General features: G+C 47.5%; 1 protein-coding gene across 1 annotated transcript in view; it reads right to left on the bottom strand.

The window, feature by feature from the left end:
* The window catches only part of LOC117190417, a 56,749-nt gene extending 44,278 nt beyond the window's left edge, over positions 1-12,471 (bottom strand). The window contains exon 1 of the mRNA XM_033395494.1: positions 8,970-12,471. Coding sequence (XP_033251385.1) covers positions 8,970-10,443 — 1,474 coding nt within the window. The 5' untranslated portion in view covers positions 10,444-12,471. The remainder of the gene's footprint in view (positions 1-8,969) is intronic.
* Positions 12,472-21,298: the final 8,827 nt, after the last annotated feature.

Genomic DNA, 21,298 nt, shown 5'->3' with positions numbered 1-21,298 from the left:
CCGAAAGACAGGAGGACAGGGAGACAGGAGGATAGCACGACAGGACGACAGGAGCAGACATTGTGGTTTTTTTTTTTGATTTATTCGAACAGAAACATATTCGAATGGACGGCATTGGCTTATTCGTTGGCACTCTCCGATTGGACAATTCCACCACAACTGCTGTGCCGCCACATACTCGTATGTGGCAGGTGTGGCAGCAGCGGGCAACAAGTTGCGTCTAAGAGGGAACCATAAACCATAAACCATAAACCATTCTCATTTTCATTTTCAATTTGTATTTGGAAAGACTCTCAGCCAAGGCCGTATCCGTATGCGTATCCATGGTACCATAAAAATATGGCATAATAGAGCAATCAATAGGGCCAACAAGCGACAGAAAATGCCGATGATTGATGGAGATCTATCTCGCTGGACTAGTTGGGGTGCAGAGTGGCTCTACGGTTGAATGGGGATGGGGAAGTGTGGTAGTAGGAGATAGGAAAATAATTTTCCGTTTTTTCGAGTTGGAAGGCGCACATAAATATTGCATAATACCTGTCCCGTCCCAGGCATTTGCTTTTTAAACGGGCAGAGCATTCACGGAGATGATTATGCAGAAACGGACTGGATGTGGGTACCCCTGGATGTACATGGCCCGAGATCGCTTCGTTGTGGAAAAGGTCAGCGGCGGCGGTCGGCCGTTGTGAAGTAAGAAAAGCACAACCGTCTCAGGACCTGCTCCGGTACCGCCTCCGGTGTTCTTCCTTCTTCCTCCCGGCCTCCTCTGCTGGCTCTTCTCCGACTAAATTATGCATGCAGCTATGCGAGTGAGTGCTAGCCTCATTATGCACGACTGATGCGAGCTCCCGGGGCCGGAAGCCTTTAAGAAGGCAACACCAGCAGCAGCAGCAGCCTCTCTGCTGCTCGTCCTCATCCTCGTCCTCGTCGCAGCTCTAACCTCAATCCCATCTCCATGTCTATGTCCATGTCCATGTCCGTATTCATGTCCACTTGGCCAACGCCAACTCTTCCAGCACTCCAAGTGCACTCTGCCTCTGCTCCTGCTCCTCGTACTTTCGCTTTGAGTACTTTTTTCTTGGGTTTTTGTTTAGCTTGGGACCTGCGACATGGTGAAGTGACGCTGCCTGAAAGTAGGCTTTGGCTGTTGGCTTAAATAAGCCATAATTTGCATTAGCATGACTATGCACTTGGCCACAGTGCCTGCCCTGCCACACGCGCAGGCACTGACACTACGCTCTGCCTGCTCCAGTTTTCACTGGCCGGACGGACACGGACACCGACACGGACACAGCCACGGACACAGGCACGGACTCCTTCTTGGCTTTTCTATTGCGTTTGATTTCCATGGCCTACGACTATGACGCACATCGACTCCCCGGTGCTCTCTCTCTCTCTCTCTCTCTCTATCTATCTATCTATCTACCTCCCTTCCCGGACAGCGCCAAAAAAACAAAATAGAAAGGAGAACCGAACCGAACCGAACCTCCGTCATATGTCATTTGTCTATGCGCACTTGAGGCCCGTCTCTGGCACTGGCTACGGACCAGGACTCAACCCCGTCGGCTAGATTTTTATCTTCAAATTATTGTAGTTTGCTTTCAGGTTTAAGGATAACTGCGTAAATGTCTCAGCTTCTGTCGAAACCCGGAGAAATGAGAGCCCGCATTGGTAACCAGTCGAGGGCCACCTTTGGCTATTCCCGGCATTTTTTTTCACCATTTATGACCAGACTACGCCACAGTCCAATGAAACCCAATCCCCTGAAACAGAATCCACGGGTATTTATACTTCCACTGAAGTCCGCAAGGGGGAAGGCGTCAAAATATAGAGAGATACTCGTCAGCAGCCCGAAAACTGATCCTGGCACCAATGTCGGGCTGAGAGGACCTGAACAGCACGAGTATTTCAAGCTAATAAATAAGCCATTAGTCATATGCTAAATAGGATAAATGTGCCCTGCTGTGCTGTGGAGGGAGCTCTCGACACTCGGATAATTTTACGGGCACTTTGAGCTGAAACAATGATGAGCCAAAATGTGTGGCCCCCCACCACCGACCCCACCCACTTCCGGTACCTCTGTCTACTCACATGTTGTGCGATTCATTCATAAATTCCGCGTCAACTCGCAACTTATTAGGCACGACGAGGACGACGACGGCGAGGAAGACGAGGACGACAACTACTTGGCTGTCTGGGCATGGCTTTCCCCTCGTTTTGCTTCGCTTTCCCTCGGAGTTCTTTCTTACACTTTCGCCTTATTGTGGCATGTCTCTAGATTTCATTGCGTCATCTCTTGTGGCTCACTCTTCCTCCTTCCCTCCCTGCCCCTCTCTCTCTCTCTCTCTCTCTCTCTCTCTCTCTCTCTGGCTTTTTTGCTCTGTCTTGGGTAAATATATCATAAGCAAAAGTCTTTGACGCTTCATTGACTAAAAAAGTCTACCACGAGCACAGAGAGAGCACACACACATACGCAATTACACAGATATATTTATTGGCTGAAGAGTTTTTCCCTCTTCAGATGACTAAGAGCCGGAGCCGTTGACTGTTCAAATACTCGTGTATATGGTATATATATATAGATACATATATACTATATATAGATATATATACATATATAGCCAAGTGATTCGTTGATTCGGTCTCTTGTGGCTTATTATAGATTTTGGGCAAGAGGGTTTCGGCATCCCAACCCCCCTCCCAAACATCCATCCGTTGTGATCCACAAGAGTAATCTTACTCGTACTCGTACTCGAAGGGAAGCTGAGAAGCTGCTGATATTTATGCAGTGCACACAGCAACAGCACAGCGCCCCCGCCAGCTATTTGGCCACTAGATTTCCCATTCCCGGCAATCCTTTTCGACTACAATTCCAGCCTCCGACATGCCACACTAGCCACAGATTTTTACTAGTACAAGTGGTACATACATATGTACATATGTATGCATGCAATTGGCCTGCTCAATGGCCGCGTCCGCCGTTGGCCCTTCCCCCCATCTTTCGGGTCCTTTGCCTTACGGTAATGTAAATATTTTCTCACAGCCTCGTCGCCGTTGCCGTCGCCGTCGCTTTCGCCGTCGTGTGGCATAATTATATATGCAGGCTCCTCATCGCATCAGATCTGGGGGGTGATGGGCGGTAAAGGTGGTTGTGAAGGGCCGATGGGGAGGGCGGACGGGGGGAGAAGTGGGTTTAGGCCAATCGCCTGTTTGTGTGCTTTAAAATTTCACGGACTGTCTGTCTAGATGTCTGCCTGCCGGATGCTGGCGCAGATGATGTCATTGTATATTGATTTGTGTACTGTGTCTCTCTCTCTCTCTCTCTCTCACTCTCTGTCTCTCTCTTCAGTTGCTGTTGCACTACGGAGTCCATCTACCGGCTATATTTAACCATCGGTTTACTTTGCCATTAACACTGCTCCGCTTTCTTCAGTATTTCCGTAGACTTTTCGGCGGTACAGTGAAATTCGAATAAAGGGATGGTCTTTCAGTTAACTCGACTGCAAAGTGATAAGATGTGCTCCCTCAATTAACCAGAAACCAGACCGCACTCCATCCAAACCTCCAATCCAATGGAAGCCAAAGCCATCGCTGGGAACTCTGTCTCTATGCGGAATAAATTTGATTCGACCTTGTTGGAAAATGCGTCTGTGTGTCCCCCCCACCCCGTCGTGGCTTTTGTTGTGCATAGAATTTCAAGTTATATACGTATATTGAGCGACTATTGAGTATATCCTCTTTTTATAGGTCAAGGAGCACGCTGTGCCGCCACACAGAGCAGAAAATTACAGTACAAATTACGGCAAGGATTTGGCGAGATCAATTCAAAGGCTGCGGCATACCAGGACGGCGACGGGGAGACATTTTTCCAGCAAATTGCCCACAGGCTGTGGCTCGAGCTCGAGACCCACCGACTATTTGCATATCAAAGTCCAATTATCGAGCCCCAGACAGGCATTGACGGAGGGATGCAGATGTCCTAGTCCTGCCAGACAACCTGTCGCGTCTGTGCGGCTTAGGAAATTTCCATCAGATGAGACCGAGACAGAGACAGAGACTGAGACCGAGAGCGAGAGCGAGACCTAGACCACGCCCACGACAAGGAGACATCTCCAATATCCATTTCCAACTAATTTGCGTAATATTTAACGCAACAATGGAACGATGGGCGTCAGAGGAGCGGGTGCGTCCGCACTTATCGATGATCCTTTCGCCGCCAAGTGGACACTTGAGGACCTCTCCTCGAATTACAAATTAAATCAACAGCCAGAAACAGTGGAAAGGGAATGAAAATGAGTGGGAGAACATAGAGGCGCACACACATTCATAAAGGCAGAAAGAAGGAGTGAAAGTGAGAGTGAGAGGGAGAGAGACAGGGACAGGCAAAGTGCCAGCATGTGGGCGTGGGAGAAAGGACATGTCAAACACAGGCGTCCATGAATGAATGAGTGTCCCTCTGCCACTGCCCTCTGACAATGCCACCGTAGGTGTCTCTGCCTGTGTGCCGGGCCCAGCCGTGTAGGTCCGGGCTCGGGTTCTGGTCCTGTCCGGCGTGATGGCCCCCCGGGCTGCTGTTACTGAATTAGTGAGAAACCGCACCGTGCAGATCGTAAACGGCAAACGCGTCCTAATGATGTCAACGGCCACCGCGGCCGCAGGATTCCCCGGAAAAAGTGCCAGTGGTTTGTGTATTGTTCCGCATGAAAACTCTTTACCCGCCAGAGTCCGACTCCGACTCCGACTCTGACGAGCAGCAGGACACCTCCGATAACGCGCTACCGTTTTGGGCACATATGTTTTTGTGCCGGATCCTCCGACGCGATGGTTTTCCAATTTTCCTCTAGAAACAGTGGATAATAAAACAGGGAACCAATGTGGGGATGAAGAGGGCCGACAACTTGGTTGGCGGTTGGCTGTGGACGGCTTTGCAGCTGACACTTGATGACGTTAAAAGTTGGCAAACAATAATAACACAGAAAGAGGGGGGAACGGAGGAAAGAAAAGAAATGTGGGAAAACTGAAACAGCCAAGGGGAATTTTCCCATCAAAATAAAGAAAAAAGGGAAAGCAGTGGAAAAGTTCGCTCCAAACATGCGCATAAAATGAAAATTCATTGATTGTATTCATTTCATTTCATATTGAGCTTTTTCACTGGAAAAGCCACTTAAATGAGATGCTCTTCGTGGCGGAAGGAGAGCTCCTCGAAAGAGGAGCCATGCCAGGCGGCGCCATAGGTAAGACAAAAAGGCAACCACTCCAATCAAATTTAATTGGCTAATCAGTTTGAGGGAATTTTTACCCATGAATATGTGAAGAAATTGATTTGTAATTGGCAATTTTTGATTGGCTCGAAAGCAGCTAAAAGTAGTTATATTAACGATATAATTTATCATATACAATTACACCATACAAACGGCAGAAAATTCAGCAAACTTGCCACAAATTAGACTAAAACGAGCGAGTTTTTTGATGCTACTTGGGGGGCAATCGAATCATTCATCATTCATTTAGAGACTCGTTTTTGGAACTGATTAGCTCTCAGCTCTCAGTCCTTGTGGGACACCCATATTTATCATCCATTTAAACGCAGCAATCAATTAACAATTAACAGATTGTATCGATTATACTCAATTGCTAACGAGGAAGGAATTGAAAAATGGTTATTTTCAGACCATAATCATTCAATCAAATTATAAAGTTGGATATAAATAAAGTTTCGAATCTGCAATTACAGATTGTCCTGTCTCTCCTCTTGGTATCCTGCTCTCCTGCTTCCCTGCTCTCCTGCTTTCCTGCTCTCCTCTGCTGGCGGACAATGAAATCGCATTTAGCACTCGGCCATAACAATGGCCGCCATTAAACTTGAAAGTGATAATTAACGAGGGGGAACGTTGTTAAACGACACGACAAAGAGTGCGTGCGAGAGAGACAGAAAATCAGTCTGAGCGTGACGTCGGGCGCTGCAAATTGATTTCTTGCTTTTGGCTACAAAAATGATCCGATCTGATCCAGATTCAGCAATCTGATAGATATGGTCGTTAACTATGATTCTGCGCTTTTAGTTTTATCAAATCTGCAATATTGTGGATGCAACAGATTTTCGTCCTTTGTGGGGGCGAAAGGGGGTGAGGCGAAATTTTGAGATAAACGTTTTATAGTGAGATCTAACGGAAGTGCGGATACCGAATTTGGTTACTCTAGCCTTAATAGTCTCTGAGATTTGTGGATGCCCCAGATTTTCGTCCTTTGCGGGGGCGGAAGGGGGTGTGGCGAAATTTGGACACGAAACGGTCACAGGAGTGTGGATACCAAATTTGGTTGCTCTGGATCTTATAGGTTCTGAGATCCTTGAACTCATATTTTGCAATTGGCAAAACCGACCATGAAACCTGTGTGTTAGAGAGAGACAGAGCGAGAAAGAATGAAATTGTTTTCTTGATTCTGGCTATAATAATTATACGATCTGGTTGAGATTTTACACTCCAGAACATATAGTCATCCTCTACGATTCTGCGTTTTGGCTTTATCGTATCTTTAAAAATGTGGATGCCACAGATTTTCGTCCTTTGTGGGGGCGGAAGTGGGCGGGGCGAAGTTTTGAAATATTTTTGTAGCAGTGACATATCACAGAAGTCTGGATCCAAAACATCGTTGCTCTAGCTCTTATAGTCTTTGAGCACTAGGCGCTGAAGGGGACGGACGGACGGACGGACGGACGGACGGACAGACGGACAGACAGACAGGGCTCAATCGACTCGGCTATTGATGCTGATCAAGAATATATATACTTTATGGGGTCGGAAACGATTCCTTCTGGACGTTACACACATCCACTTTTACCACAAATCTAATATACCCCAATACTCATTTTGAGTATCGGGTATAAAAACGAGGTGGAACGTTGTGAGTTGCTGCGGACACCGCAACTCTACAGTTATACCCGATACTAAGTCAGTATGGCTCTCCTGCGGCAGACGCCGCTAATATTGAACCACACGACAAAGAGTGCGTGCGAGAGAGACAGAAAATCAGTCTGAGCGTGACGTCGGGCGCTGCGTAGCCACTGCAAATTGATTTGTTCCTTTTGGCTATACAAATGATCTGATCTGATCCAGATTCAGCAGTCTGATAGATATGGTCATTATCTATGATTCTGCGTTTTTAGTTTTCTCGAATGTGCAATATTGTGGATGCAACAGATTTTCGTCTTTTGTGGGGGCGAAAGGGGGTGAGGCGAAATTTTGAGATAAACGTTTTATAGTGAGATCTAACGGAAGTGCGGATACCGAATTTGGTTACTCTAGCCTTAATAGTCTCTGAGATTTGTGGATGCCCCAGATTTTCGTCCTTTGCGGGGGCGGAAGGGGGTGTGGCGAAATTTGGACACGAAACGGTCAAGGTCCGATATCACAGGAGTGTGGATACCAAATTTGGTTGCTCTGGATCTTATAGGTTCTGAGATCCTTGAACTCATATTTTGCAATTGGCAAAACCGACCATGAAACCTGTGTGTTAGAGAGAGACAGAGCGAGAAAGAATGAAATTGTTTTCTTGATTCTGGCTATAATAATTATACGATCTGGTTGAGATTTTACACTCCAGAACATATAGTCATCCTCTACGATTCTGCGTTTTGGCTTTATCGTATCTTTAAAAATGTGGATGCCACAGATTTTCGTCCTTTGTGGGGGCGGAAGTGGGCGGGGCGAAGTTTTGAAATATTTTTGTAGCAGTGACATATCACAGAAGTCTGGATCCAAAACATCGTTGCTCTAGCTCTTATAGTCTTTGAGCACTAGGCGCTTAAGGGGACGGACGGACGGACGGACGGACGGACAGGGCTCAATCGACTCGGCTATTGATGCTGATCAAGAATATATATACTTTATGGGGTCGGAAACGATTCCTTCTGGACGTTACGCACATCCACTTTTACCACAAATCTAATATATCCCAATACTCATTTTGAGTATCGGGTATAATTAAAATTGCTGGCCAGACCAGTCCAGACCAAGTACTCTCGGTGCGCCAGTGCCAGCGACAGCGCAAGCGCCAGCCACGGTTTTCTCTAAGCCCATTCCGTATTCATGGAGGCCATCAAAACTTGTTGTAAAGTAATTTAGCTATCCAAGTGATTAACAACAGCCGAAATGGGTAATGGGGAATGGGGAATGGGGAATGGAGAAAAGCCAAGGACGAACTTTCCCCAGACAAAAGGCACCGTTCTAGCAGCTTCTCGCCGACTAATTTGCTAAATGCAATGGCCAAACTGGGAGGGCAAGCGGTGCCGGGAGCAGGAGGCTGCCAAAGTTTCCAAAAATAAATGGAAAATGGATGGAAATATTGCAGGAAACTTTGTCATTGCAGTTTCGGACAATGGACACTGGAGCTGCTGACAAGTTATTAATCGCACTGCGATTGTCGATTGCTGATTGATGTGGTGGATAAGGGGATCGGATCCCATTCAGTAGTCGGCCAGCTCCGGGTACTGACTACTGAGGCGGCTGTTGAGTCCTTATGTTTATGTGCTCTGCCCTGCACCTTTTAGGAACATTTTACTCTGCTTGCGAGGAGCCCAAAATCCCAAGCGGCTTGCAATTATATGGCCGTTGTCTGCGGCTAATACTTGCAGCCACAGCCCGTGTGTAAGTACCCGTGTGTATGCGGTTGGAACGTACTTCTGGTCCGTGTCTCAGTCCAGGCCATGCGATTGGGGGTACGTATAAAATTAGCTGACATGGAATCCAGATAATGGAATGGAGTGGTATTGCCTGACTCTGACTGGGGCTTGACTGTTTTTGTTTTCGTTTGCTGTGGTCGAGGTCTGATTAGATCAATTTTCTAGCATGTAGGATGTTGAACTGGGGTGAAGGGGGGGGCTAAAGGTCAGAGGCTAGCCCAATCAGTTTCGATTCATCGATTTTCGTAGGACTCAGTACACTCGCAAGCTACGGGCATTTGGTACTCACCGATTTGTGGCACATCGTACTGCCGCTGGCCGCGGGCCGTGCGCAGCATCAACTGACTGGCTACGCTATAGGAGATGGATGGCGCTGCGTATCCGGCGCCGTGCGCTGCCCCTCCGGCGGAGTTCACGCTGCCGGAACGCTTGTGGTTGGGATGCAGCAACTGTTGCTCGGACTCCTTCTTGTCCTGCGTATTCGGCTGCTGCTGCTGCTGTTGCTGCTGTTGAGCATCTCCAGATGTGGATTCGTGCTGCTGTTTGTTCTGCTGCTGACTGGCGGCACCAGAGGCACTGCCTCCGACGGCTGCTGCTAGTCCACTTGCGGCTGTTTGGGCTGACTTTTCGTTTTCCTTGGGAGCATTGAGACTGAGGCCGCCGGAACGGGTACTCGCCTTGAGATGCTTGCTGGCCGTGGCCTCGGAGTTGGCCAGCGAGAGTAGTCCACGCTGCTGCTTGAAGTGCTGCCCGAAGATGTTGCGCTGCAGCGAGGGCTGCCTATCCGGCCCGACTTCAACGGCGGCTCCACCCCGTTTCCGGGCCCACTTCTGCTGCATGCGAATGTTGAAGTTTCCGGGATGGGAGGGGCCCGGGTGACCAGCCATCTTGGCCGGATGCCCGTCGCGGTGATCCAGCTCTAAGAGCTGCTGCATGGACTCGGGCGCACTCAGCTCGAGCTGTTCCAAGGTGCGATACGGGTTCTCCGGCAGCGGCGAATCCTCCTCCTTGCCGTGGTACTGATAGGTATCCAGCTCGCGCAGGAGCTCGTCCTCGCCGAGGTGCGGCTCCTGGTCCAGCTCAGAGAAGTCGTCAAAGTCCCCAAAGGAGTGCAGAGGCTCGTAGAGTGGCTCCACCTCCACCTCGCGATCCGCGGGCACCACCACCCGCCCGTAGTACTTGACGGCATGGCTATCCAGCTCCCGGGGCTGTACGTAGTCGTCCTCGAGCGGAGTAGGCGGCTCCTTCTGCACGCTGCCGAATATAAAGCCCCTGGCTGCCTGCTGCACCAGCGCCGGATAGTCGCCCACATCCAGATCCTCGCTGGGCTGCATCTGAATGCGTCCGGCAATGAACTGGTGTCCGCGACCGCCATGACCCGCCGGCCCGTTGCTCTCCGCCGTCTGCTTGCCTGCACGTGCGAGGAGCATGAGCCGCTCCCGCTCCAGCTGTGCCATGTCCGCGATCTCCTTGTTCAGCCGCACCGTAGTGGCATCGTAGGCGGCCGCTGCAGCGGATCGGTGCGAGGCGTGTCCACCGCCTGACTGGTCGACTCCCGGATGTTGTTGATGGTGTTGCTGCTGCTGCTGAGCCGGCGGCGGCTTCCAGGCCATAAAGGAGGAAGATGAGGTGCCGTCCACCGGTCCCATCATGACGGTGGAGGATGGAGGGGACTTCTCGGCATTGCCGCTCAGGTGCAGCGCGTAGAGGCCGCCCTGGATGAGTAGCACGCAGACGAACGTCTTAGCCAGCGAGAAGAACATTTTCCGTTTGTTGATTTGGCGAAGTTTTTCAATTTTACAAGTTATTTTGACGGTTTAGTGGTCCCTCAGGTCCCGACAGTGATTTGGGGGAGAAGATTTGTGCGAAATATTCCGACCAAGAGAGGTGAGACGGTGGGTCGCAGAGACGCTGGAAAGGGGGAAAAGGGCTGCAATTCAGAGTACTGGCTTGCTTTTTTCTCTGTTGGTCGCGGGGCGACTACAACTACTCTATTCGGTTGACACTTTCGAAGCTCTTGTAGGTCTTTATGCCGCGCGCCGCTGCCCAACACTGTGACGGCCTACGGCTAGCATTGCCCAACACAGGCAAGCCACAGTTAGTTTCACTGTTTCTCGCGCTGTCGTCCCGCGCCTCGGCTGCTTTTCAACGCGTTTTTGTCTTGCACTTTCTTCTCGCAGTTTTTCTTGTCTCGTCTCTCCTTCTCTGATGTTGCTGTTGCTGTTGCTGTTGCTTTTTGCTGCTGTCTTTCCTCGGGGCCGTGAAGTTCCACACAGCGCAGCCTTAGACAAAATCAATAATCAATTGTCTACTTTCAGTCCCGGAGTTTGAGTTTGCGTTGGAGTTTGAGCTGGAGCTGGAGCTGGTTGGAGTTTCCCGATGAGATGCGGCTGTTGTTGCTGAGGGTTTGAACCTTGTTGGCCTTTCCCCACACACACACACTCGCACACACACACACACACACACACACACGGCCGCACGCCCCAACAACTCTGCAAGACAGTGCTCGCTCTCCCACCTAGGGATGGAGGGTGCGGGGTCTAACAACTAGTTGCTGCCTGTCCGTGTCCGACGCGTCGGTACGGTATTGCTGTTCTAGACCTGCCTCTACAGCTACTTCTCGTGTCCTTCCCCTTGTCCGTTTTGCTGACAAGGAGGCTTGCTACACACCACCACCAAAAAAGATAAGTCTCTGTGTATATTAGTATCTTGAATGTGTTATTTCCCTGGGCTTATGCTTATTCCTATTCTTGAGTTTTCCAACTACTTTTGCTCAAGAAATTCAGCTTGCACGGCACTGTGGTCTTTTTCGTTTATTTGTTTGTTAAAATGCAAAGAATATTTTTGGTGTATAATTTGTATATTTTTTTGTTATAACAATATTTTTTGTATTATATTGGTTTAAGGAACTTTTAGCACTTTTTATTTGTATTCTTTCTTATGGCAGTCGTCGTACGGTACGGCACTTTGTTTTCGGTTTTGGTTATCGGTTAGCGGTTTAATTTCTTCGATTCCATTAATTAAAATTCACTTAGAAATGATTTTCAGAACTTATTTGAAAGATAACTTCACTTCGCTTGGCTTCGGTTTGGGAATATTTGTTTGAAATCATTTACTTTTTGTTTCGCTTTCACAATTTCGGATTTCGTATGCTTTTCGGTTATTGATGGGGGGAACTTTTTCATATGTGATGTGCTGTGAGTGTTTTTTAAATATACTTATTTTTCTGGTCTGTTTTTCTAGTGTTCCGCACTGTGAACCGACACGCAAGGACTCGTCGAGTCGTCTCAGCAGGTTTCGCCCGTTTGTCTGCCTTTTGCTTGGAATCCTGACGCGTTTTGGGTCGCTTCGCTGTCGCTGTCGCTGGCGCTGCTGCTGCTGCTGTTGCTGTTGCTGTTGCTGCTCCTGCTGCTGCTCCTGCTGGTGCTCCTGCTGCTGCTGCTGCTGTCTCTGCTCAAGGCGTTTCGTATTTCAACTGTAGGATATGCCCATCTGGGCGTGTGTGTGTGTGCGTTCGGGTGGCGGTCGTGCGCATTCGTTTCGTGCCTCGAATTTCACTCGTCCCGGCCGCTGGCTGGCTGCTGTGTCCTCTCTCACTCTCTCCCAATCTCCTTACTCCCGCACTGCTGCTGCTGCTGTTGTTGCTGCTGCTGCTGCTGATTCTTTTTCAGCTTCAGAGTCTTCTCGGCGTCTCAGCGTCTCAGCGTCACAGCTTCCTGTAACGGCACTCAGTCGGCTTCAATGGCAGCGAGCTCGTAACGGCATTTGCGTCTGTTTGCTCAATACTGAAGAGATCGCTCGCTCAACCACTTGTTTTCAAGCCAGCCCGAAAAGACCATCTATCCATCCGCTGTGTAGAGTTTTCCCGAGGCGGAGAGAGCGTCAGCGAGAGAGAGAGCCGAGAGCTCTCTTGCGCATGTTTTGCCGGCATCGCCAACTCCCGCACCGCCCACCGCCCAACACCAAACACCCATCACCCAACACCCAACTCCCATATGGTTTTGAGTCCTGTCCCTTCCGTCTCCTCTCCCAACCCGAACACGGTGGGGCAAGGCGAGAGTTCGAAAGAATACTCCTTTGGTAATAGGATTTGCCTAGTATAAGCTGCTTCCGCCTCCTGCGAACCATGCTTGATGCCTCAATGTGTGTACTGATTGCGGCTCAGTCGTTAATTGTTCGCTTGCATTCATTTTTCATTGGTTAAACCCCAACAATTGGAGCTCATCAAATTTGGGGAAATTTCCTGAAACTCCCACTAGGGGAATAACCCATTAGGGGTCAAGGAAAATCAAGTTACGAGCGGGCTTTACGGGCGTTTCATACAGTTTCGTTCTTAAGTACTATGACTACAACCCAAAAACGCATATTACTGTCTTACCAACAGCAAATTTCAACAACAAACGAGGGGGAACGTTGTGATTTGCTGCGGACACCGCAACTCTACAGTTATAACCGATACTAAGTCAGTATGGCTCTCCTCCGGCAGACGCTGCTAATATTAAACGACACGACAAAGAGTGCGTGCGAGAGAGACAGAAAATCAGTCTGAGCGTGACGTTGGGCGCTGCGTAGCCACTGCACATTGATATGTTCCTTTTGGCTATAAAAATTATCTGATCTGGTCCAGATTCAGCAATCTGATAGATATGGTCGTTATCTATGATTCTGCGTTTTTAGTTTTCTCGAATCTGCAATATTGTGGATGCAACAGATTTTCGTTCTTTGTGGGGGCGGAAGGGGTGGGGCGAAATTCTGAGATATACGTTTTATAGTGAGAGCTAACAGCAGTGCGGATACCAAATTTGGTTACTCTAGCCTAAATAGTCTCTGAGATTTGTGGATGCCCCAGATTTTCGTACTTTGCGGGGGCGGAAGGGGGTGTGGCGAAATTTGGACACAAAACGGTCAAGGTCCGATATCACAGGAGTGTGGATACCAAATTTGGTTGCTCTGGCTCTTATAGGTTCTGAGATCCTTGAACTCATATTTTGCAATTGGCAAAACCGACCATGAAACCTGTGTTAGAGAGAGACAGAGCGAGAAAGAATGAAATTGTTTTCTTGATTCTGGCTATAATAATTATACGATCTGGTTGAGATCTTACATTCTTAAACATATAGTCATCCTCTACGATTCTGCGTTTTTGGTTTTATCGTATCTTTAAAAATGTGAATGCCACAGATTTTCGTCCTTTGTGGGAGCGGAAGTGGGCGGGCTGAAGTTTTGAAATATTTTTGTAGCAGTGACATATCACAGAAGTCTGGATCCAAAACATCGTTACTCTAGCTCTTATAGTCTTTGAGCACTAGGCGCTGAAGGGGACGGACAGACGGACGGACGGACGGACGGACAGACGGACAGACGGACAGACAGACATGGCTCAATCGACTCGGCTATTGATGCTGATCAAGAATATATATACTTTATGGGGTCGGAAACGATTCCTTCTGGACGTTACACACATCCACTTTTACCACAAATCTAATATACCCAAATACTCATTTTGAGTATCGGGTATAAAAATTTTAAATTTAAAAGTACCACTACACCGTCGTAATATCATTATTTTTAGCAAAACTATTTTTTTTATTCTAAAGATAATCCAATCAAACATTTCTGTAAATTTAGGGTCCGAAGAGCCTACAAAAAAGCCCGGTTTTGAATAGTTTCACTGAATAGGATCACTGTTGTTTCAAAGACCTCACAGGTGTCATGCGAAAGGGCGGCTCGGGTTGTCTTTCATATAACTTGCATGGAATTCAGTCATGGCATATCATGCAAATTTCCATACCATCGAGTGCCTGCTGCTCTCTTAGAAAAACACTTTCCCCTACATTTCTTTGCTCCTAAAATTCGAGGCCCCTCTTCGAAACTGTTAGAAACTGTACGAATCTGTTCGAACTTCGAACAATGATGACGCCCACACATTAGCGACAAGAACGAAACTAGAACGAAAGCATGAATTGCAAGTCGCTTGGGGCAAGGGGCCGAAGGGGAGCCGAGGCATGTCGAACATGAATGAAGGAGAATTATACTAGGCACGGAGCGTCGTCATTGATGCCTGCAACCTGCTGTGTGTTGCTGCTGTTGCAGACGCCTCATGCAAGATTCAACAGCAGAGTCTTGTCCCACGACTGGCCTGGCCTGTTCGCGTTGGAGGCATGGTGTGAATATGTGGGGGGCTTAGAGAACATGGAGAACATGGAGGCATGGAGAACGGTCTGTTGTCGTCACGATGTCTGTGGCTTTTAGGTTTTACGAGCGCGCAATTGGAACTATAGTACATATATTCGCACTTGCTCCATGGGTGGTGGGGAATGGATTCATGGCGTGGTGGAGGTGAGTTGCGCTCTGGCCATGTGAATAAGCATTCGGGAGGGTGGAGAGTTTTGGTTCCAGTAGATTGTTGGCTTTCGATAAATGTTTTCAAATTTTGCGGAAAACATGTACATATGTATGTGTACAAATATTTTCGAAATTCTTTCCAATCTTTCAAATAGCGATAGGCTGTGTAGATCGACTTTAAAATCCCTTAATGGTAATGTTTTTACAAAGAATTGATTCTCTGGACTCTAATGTTTCTTGGAGCAAACACATGAAGAAACCTTATAATTTCACATACAAATGTACTTATTTTGGTTCCGTTTCAAATATTTATTTTGCAGCCCTTCGCATCAGTGTTTAGAGTTCTTGAGCGAAAGCTTGAAGGCACAATTTGTTGCACGGAACAGAGGTCTACACAAGGTGGAAAACTCTACAGGCAGCAGCAGCAGCAAACAGCTGAGCCGAGCTGGGCCCCAGACCCCATTCAGTCGGTGTTGCCTGTGGGAGCGTACTATCAAAAGCCAAATGAACTTGGTGGGGCATGGCAGGCGGGCAGGACAGATTCTGGGGGCCAACAGATGATTCTGCCAGGCCACTGCGCAGGCGCTGGGACGAAGACGGGGCCCCAACGACTACGTCAACAACAAAAATCGAAGCAACGAAAATTTCATTCAGGCCAGCCCCCAGAATCCCAGCCCACCCAGCACCCCAGCCCCCCAGCCCCCGAAAGGCGGGGAAGAGAGAGCCGAGCCCCAGTGCGGTGGCAGGAGCCAGGGAGAAATTACCGCCGGGCTGGCGTCGTCGTCGTCTTTTAGCGATGTCTGCCGATTGGACCTGGGGACTGGGGCGGGACAGGACGAGGGCAATGGGTGCGCCGCACGATGATGACGCCTACGCATGTTTGTGACGTAAGTCAACAGCCGAAAGCCGACACGAAGGCTTCGTTCACCAGTGTCTGTATTGGATGTGCATGTGAGAGGCGCTGCAGGCGCGTCGGCTGAACAGGTTGCTTCATTGTCCGTGCCTCCGACACCTTGGCCCGACGCTCTATTAGAATAGCTGGGCTCGTCGCGCGCCCCTCGTGGTGGCATCCTCCGGTCAATCCGGATGCCAGTCGAGCATTTTCGAATCGAGTGTTTGCATCTAATGGCAAGTCGTTGTTCTTGTCCTCCATCAAGTATGCATACTCGTGTGTGCATATATCCTGATTGCTGAAATTAAACCATTATCGCAGCCTATCTCTTTCCATACACACATACATATATAGTACCAGTCTATTTGTCTTGTCCCACTGCCAAAAGCCCGACATCCCACCTACATATGCAAATTAGTTCCTCGGTTCCTTCCAGACCTATCCGAACTTTTCGGCCCATCCGCTTACCCTTATGTAGATCTAACTACGCATGATCCTTTTCCATATTCCATATCCCCTGTTTTCCTTTGTTTGTTAATATTTAAATCCGTAGTTAGTTAGGGTGTCGCTTACTTATAAAAGTGTAAATTTCAAAGATCTCAGGGTATAAAAAACAATAAAATATAAAGTTTTAGCCCCATTCGACAACGTTGAGAAGTTCCGACTTGAGGTCAAAGTTGGAAAATACGATATTTGGTCAATGGTTCCTAAGTCAGCTATACTATATATCGCACTGATCGGATTGCATTTTTTCGTGATTTAGAACATTAAAACCCCTAAAATCTCAGCTCTATTGGTAACTATTTAAGCCAACAATATATAGTTGGCATTCAACTTTTCGTTCTAATATGCATTTACACGTGAATATATCGAATGGGTAATGAAATGGGGAAATGTTGATCAGATCAAAGAAGCCTGTTTTGATACACTCCGCCTTAGACAAAAAACTCTTATACCTCCAGGGCAGACATCACATGACATTTGATGTGACGAGGTCACATCAGGTACAAACATTCCACACTTTGCCAGATTCAAAGACTCCTGGAAGACCATTAAACAAATCAAGTTTAGGTTTGTTGTGACTGATCAGTACTGATCAAGAAATGCAATGATTAACTTCTGTCAAATTCCCACAAAGCCCCAAATATATACCAAAAAAATATATATTTTTCAAGATGAGTTTAAGTTGACAAGTCGAGATGAAAATTATTTGCGCGACGTATCTATTTTTATAGTGCGTTTTTTTTTGGAAATTATTGCTTTCGGTCAACATTAGCTGTTCTGGATTCCTAAGTCTGTATTTTCAATTTATATGCGAAATGTACTATATAGACCATATAGAATTGGATCCGAAAATTGCAAACAACCATTTGCAGCCATTTTTGGCCATTTATCTGATTTAAATATCGCACTTTCATTGTTTGACGATGAAGTTATTGTAATGGAGAATCGAGAACTGGCGGAGCAACTCTTTGTGTTGACGTTGATGATGTCAAAACTTCTGCATAGCACGTAATTTTGAAAGAAAATGATTTTCCAACGTACATATATTTACAAAGAGACTATCTGATTTTGTGACACCAATTTCTTAAAAATTTGTTGATCGATTGAATATTTGGAAATGTTTTTTAACTGAAGATCCTTCAGAATTGCATAGTAATGAAGATTTTCAAAATGCTTTAAAAATATGAAAAGATTTAGAAGTGGTTTATGTGCAGGTATGCAAGATTAAAACCAAATTCTAACCAAACGAGGGGGAACGTTGTGAGTTGCAGCGGACACCGCAACTCTACAGTTATACCCGATACTAAGTCAGTATAACACTCCTCCGGCAGACGCCGCTAATATTGAACGACACGACAAAGAGTGCGTGCGAGAGAGACAGAAAATCAGTCTGAGCGTGACGTCGTGGGCTGCGTAGCCAGTGCAAATTGATTTGTTCCTTTTGGCTATAAAAATGATCTGATCTGATCCAGATTCAGCAATCTGATAGATATGATCATTATCTATGATTCTGCGTTTTTAGTTTTCTTGTATCCTCAATATTGTGGATGCAACAGATTTTCGTTCTTTGTGTGGGCGGAAGGGGGAAGGGCGAAATTTTGAGATACACGTTTTCAAGTGAGATCTAACAGGAGTGCGGATACCAAATTTGGTTACTCTAGCCTTAATAGTCTCTGAGATTTGTGAATATCCCCAGATTTTCATCCTTTGCGGGGGCGGAAGGGGGTGTGGCGAAATTTTGAAACAAACTCGTCTCGGTCCGATATATTAGGAGTATGGATACCAAATTTGGTTGCTCTACCTTTTATAGTCTCTGAGATCTAGGCGCTAATGTTTTACTCTAAGCAAAGCCGGCTATACTACGTGTGTGTTAGAGAGAGACAGGGCGAGAAAAAATGAAATTGTTTTCTTGATGCTGGCTCTTATAATAATACGATCCATTTCAGATTCTGTAGTCTAAAAGATATAGTCATTCTTTACGATTCTGCGTTTTTGGTTTTCTCGTATCGTTAAAATTTTGGATGCCACAGATTTTCGTCCTTTGTGGAGGGGGAAGTGGGCGGGGCGAAGTTTTGAAATATTTTTGTAGCAGTGACATATCACAGAAGTATGGATCCAAAACATCGTTGCTCTAGCTCTTATGGTCTTTGAGCGCTAGGCGCTGAAGGGGACGGACAGACGGACAGACGGACGGACGGACAGACGGACAGACGGACGGACGGACAGACGGACAGACGGACAGACAGACATGGCTCAATCGACTCGGCTATTGATGCTGATCAAGAATATATATACTTTATGGGGTCGGAAACGATTCCTTCTGGACGTTACACACATCCACTTTTACCACAAATCTAACGAGGTGGAACGTTGTGAGTTGCTGAGGACCCCGCAACTCTACAGTTATACCCGATACTAAGTCAGTATGGCTCTCCTGCGGCAGACGCCGCTAATATTGAACCACACGACAAAGAGTGCGTGCGAGAGAGACAGAAAATCAGTCTGAGCGTGACGTCGGGCGCTGCGTAGCCACTGAAAATTGATTTCTTGCTTTTGGCTACAAAAATGATCCAGATTCAGCAATCTGATAGATATGGTCATTATCTATGATTCTGCGATTTTAGTTTTCTCGAATGTGCAATATTGTGGATGCAACAGATTTTCGTCTTTTGTGGGGGCGGAAGGGGGTGGGGCGAAATTCTGAGATAAACGTTTTATAGTGAGATCTAACAGAAGTGCGGATACCAAATTTGGTTACTCTAGCCTTAATAGTCTCTGAGATTTCTGGATGCCCCAGATTTTCGTCCTTTGCGGGGGCGGAAGGGGGTGTGGCGAAATTTGGACACGAAACGGTCAAGGTCCGATATCACAGGAGTGTGGATACCAAATTTGGTTGCTCTGGCTCTTATAGGTTCTGAGATCCTTGAACTCATATTTTGCAATTGGCAAAGCCGACCATGAAACCTGTGTGTTAGAGAGAGACAGAGCGAGAAAGAATGAAATAGTTTTCTTGATTTTGGCTATAATAATTATACGATCTGGTTGAGATTTTACACTCTGACATATCACAGAAGTCTGGATCCAAAACATCGTTGCTCTAGCTCTTATAGTCTTTGAGCACTAGGCGCTGAAGGGGATGGACGGACGGACGGACGGACGGACAGACGGACAGACAGACAGGGCTCAATCGACTCGGCTATTGATGCTGATCAAGAATATATATACTTTATGGGGTCGGAAACGATTCCTTCTGGACGTTACACACATCCACTTTTACCACAAATCTAATATACTGTAACGAACCTGCTTTTTGGTTCGCTTGAGTTTGCTGGGCTCGCTAAGCGGTCGGCCGATTCGTCGCAACGTATTTTTATACCCGATACTCAAAATGAGTATTGGGGTATATTAGATTTGTGGTAAAAGTGGATGTGTGTAACGTCCAGAAGGAATCGTTTCCGACCCCATAAAGTATATATATTCTTGATCAGCATCAATAGCCGAGTCGATTGAGCCCTGTCTGTCTGTCCGTCTGTCCGTCCGTCCGTCCGTCCGTCCGTCCGTCCGTCCCCTTCAGCGCCTAGTGCTCAAAGACTATAAGAGCTAGAGCAACGATGTTTTGGATCCAGACTTCTGTGATATGTCACTGCTACAAAAATATTTCAAAACTTCGCCCCGCCCACTTCCGCCCCCACAAAGGACGAAAATCTGTGGCATCCACATTTTTAAAGATACGATAAAACCAAAAACGCAGAATCGGTGAGGATGACCATATCTTCTAGAGTGCAAAATCTGAACCAGATCGTATAATGATTATAGCGAGAAAAAACAAAACAATTTCATTCTTTCTCGCTCTGTCTCTCTCTAACACACAGGTTTCATGGTCGGTTTTGTCAATTGCAAAATATGAGTTCAAGGATCTCAGAACCTATAAGAGCCAGAGCAACCAAATTTGGTATCCACACTCCTGTGATATCGGACCTTGACCGTTTCGTTTCCAAATTTCGCCACCCCCCCTTCCGCCCCCGCAAAGGACGAAAATCTGGGGCATCCACAAATCGCAGAGACTATTAAGGCTAGAGTAACCAAATTTGGTATCCGCACTTCTGTTAGATCTCACTATAAAACGGTTATCTTAGAATTTCGCCCCACCCCCTTCCGCCCCACAAAAGACGAAAATCTGTTGCATCCACAATATTGCACATTCGAGAAAACTAAAAACGCAGAATCATAGATAATGACCATATCTATCAGACTGCTGAATCTGGATCAGATCAGATCATTTGTATAGCCAAAACGAACAAATCAATTTGCAGTGGCTACGCAGCGCCCGACGTCACGCTCAGACTGATTTTCTGTCTCTCTCGCACGCACTCTTTGTCGTGTGGTTCAATATTAGCGGCGTCTGCCGCAGGAGAGCCATACTGACTTAGTATCGGGTATAACTGTAGAGTTGCGGTGTCCGCAGCAACTCACAACGTTCCACCTCGTTTTTCCCCTACTTTTGTTCGCGGAACACCTCCGTGCGTGTGGCCGACATCGCAATGCGGTACCGGGTACCCCGCTCGCTCACCAGCTTTTTCACCCTCCTACCCACGAGGCGAATCTGGGTCTGCGCGCGGACCACCGCCGCCGGCCACTCCTCCGCGGGATCGCCGTCCAGTGGACCGTGGCTGCCGGTGCCGAGCTCTGCCGTTGCAGGGCCGGCCGCTTCGGTCCTGCACAGGGCTCCGGGCAGGAGGCCTGCTCCTTCAGAGCCGGGCGCTCGGCCGCCGTCGACCTCTCCGGTGCGGGCCACACCCACGGTCCGCGCTCCCACGCCTCGACTTCCGCGAGTTCCACCTCCGTCGGTGCTGTCGCCGCCGTCGCTGCTGCCTCGG

Source organism: Drosophila miranda (assembly GCF_003369915.1).
Source record: "Drosophila miranda strain MSH22 chromosome Y unlocalized genomic scaffold, D.miranda_PacBio2.1 Contig_Y1_pilon, whole genome shotgun sequence".
Classification (NCBI taxonomy): Eukaryota; Metazoa; Arthropoda; class Insecta; order Diptera; family Drosophilidae; genus Drosophila; species Drosophila miranda.
The sequence above is the reverse complement of the archived record's forward strand: the minus strand, read 5'-3'. Positions and strand labels throughout refer to the sequence as shown.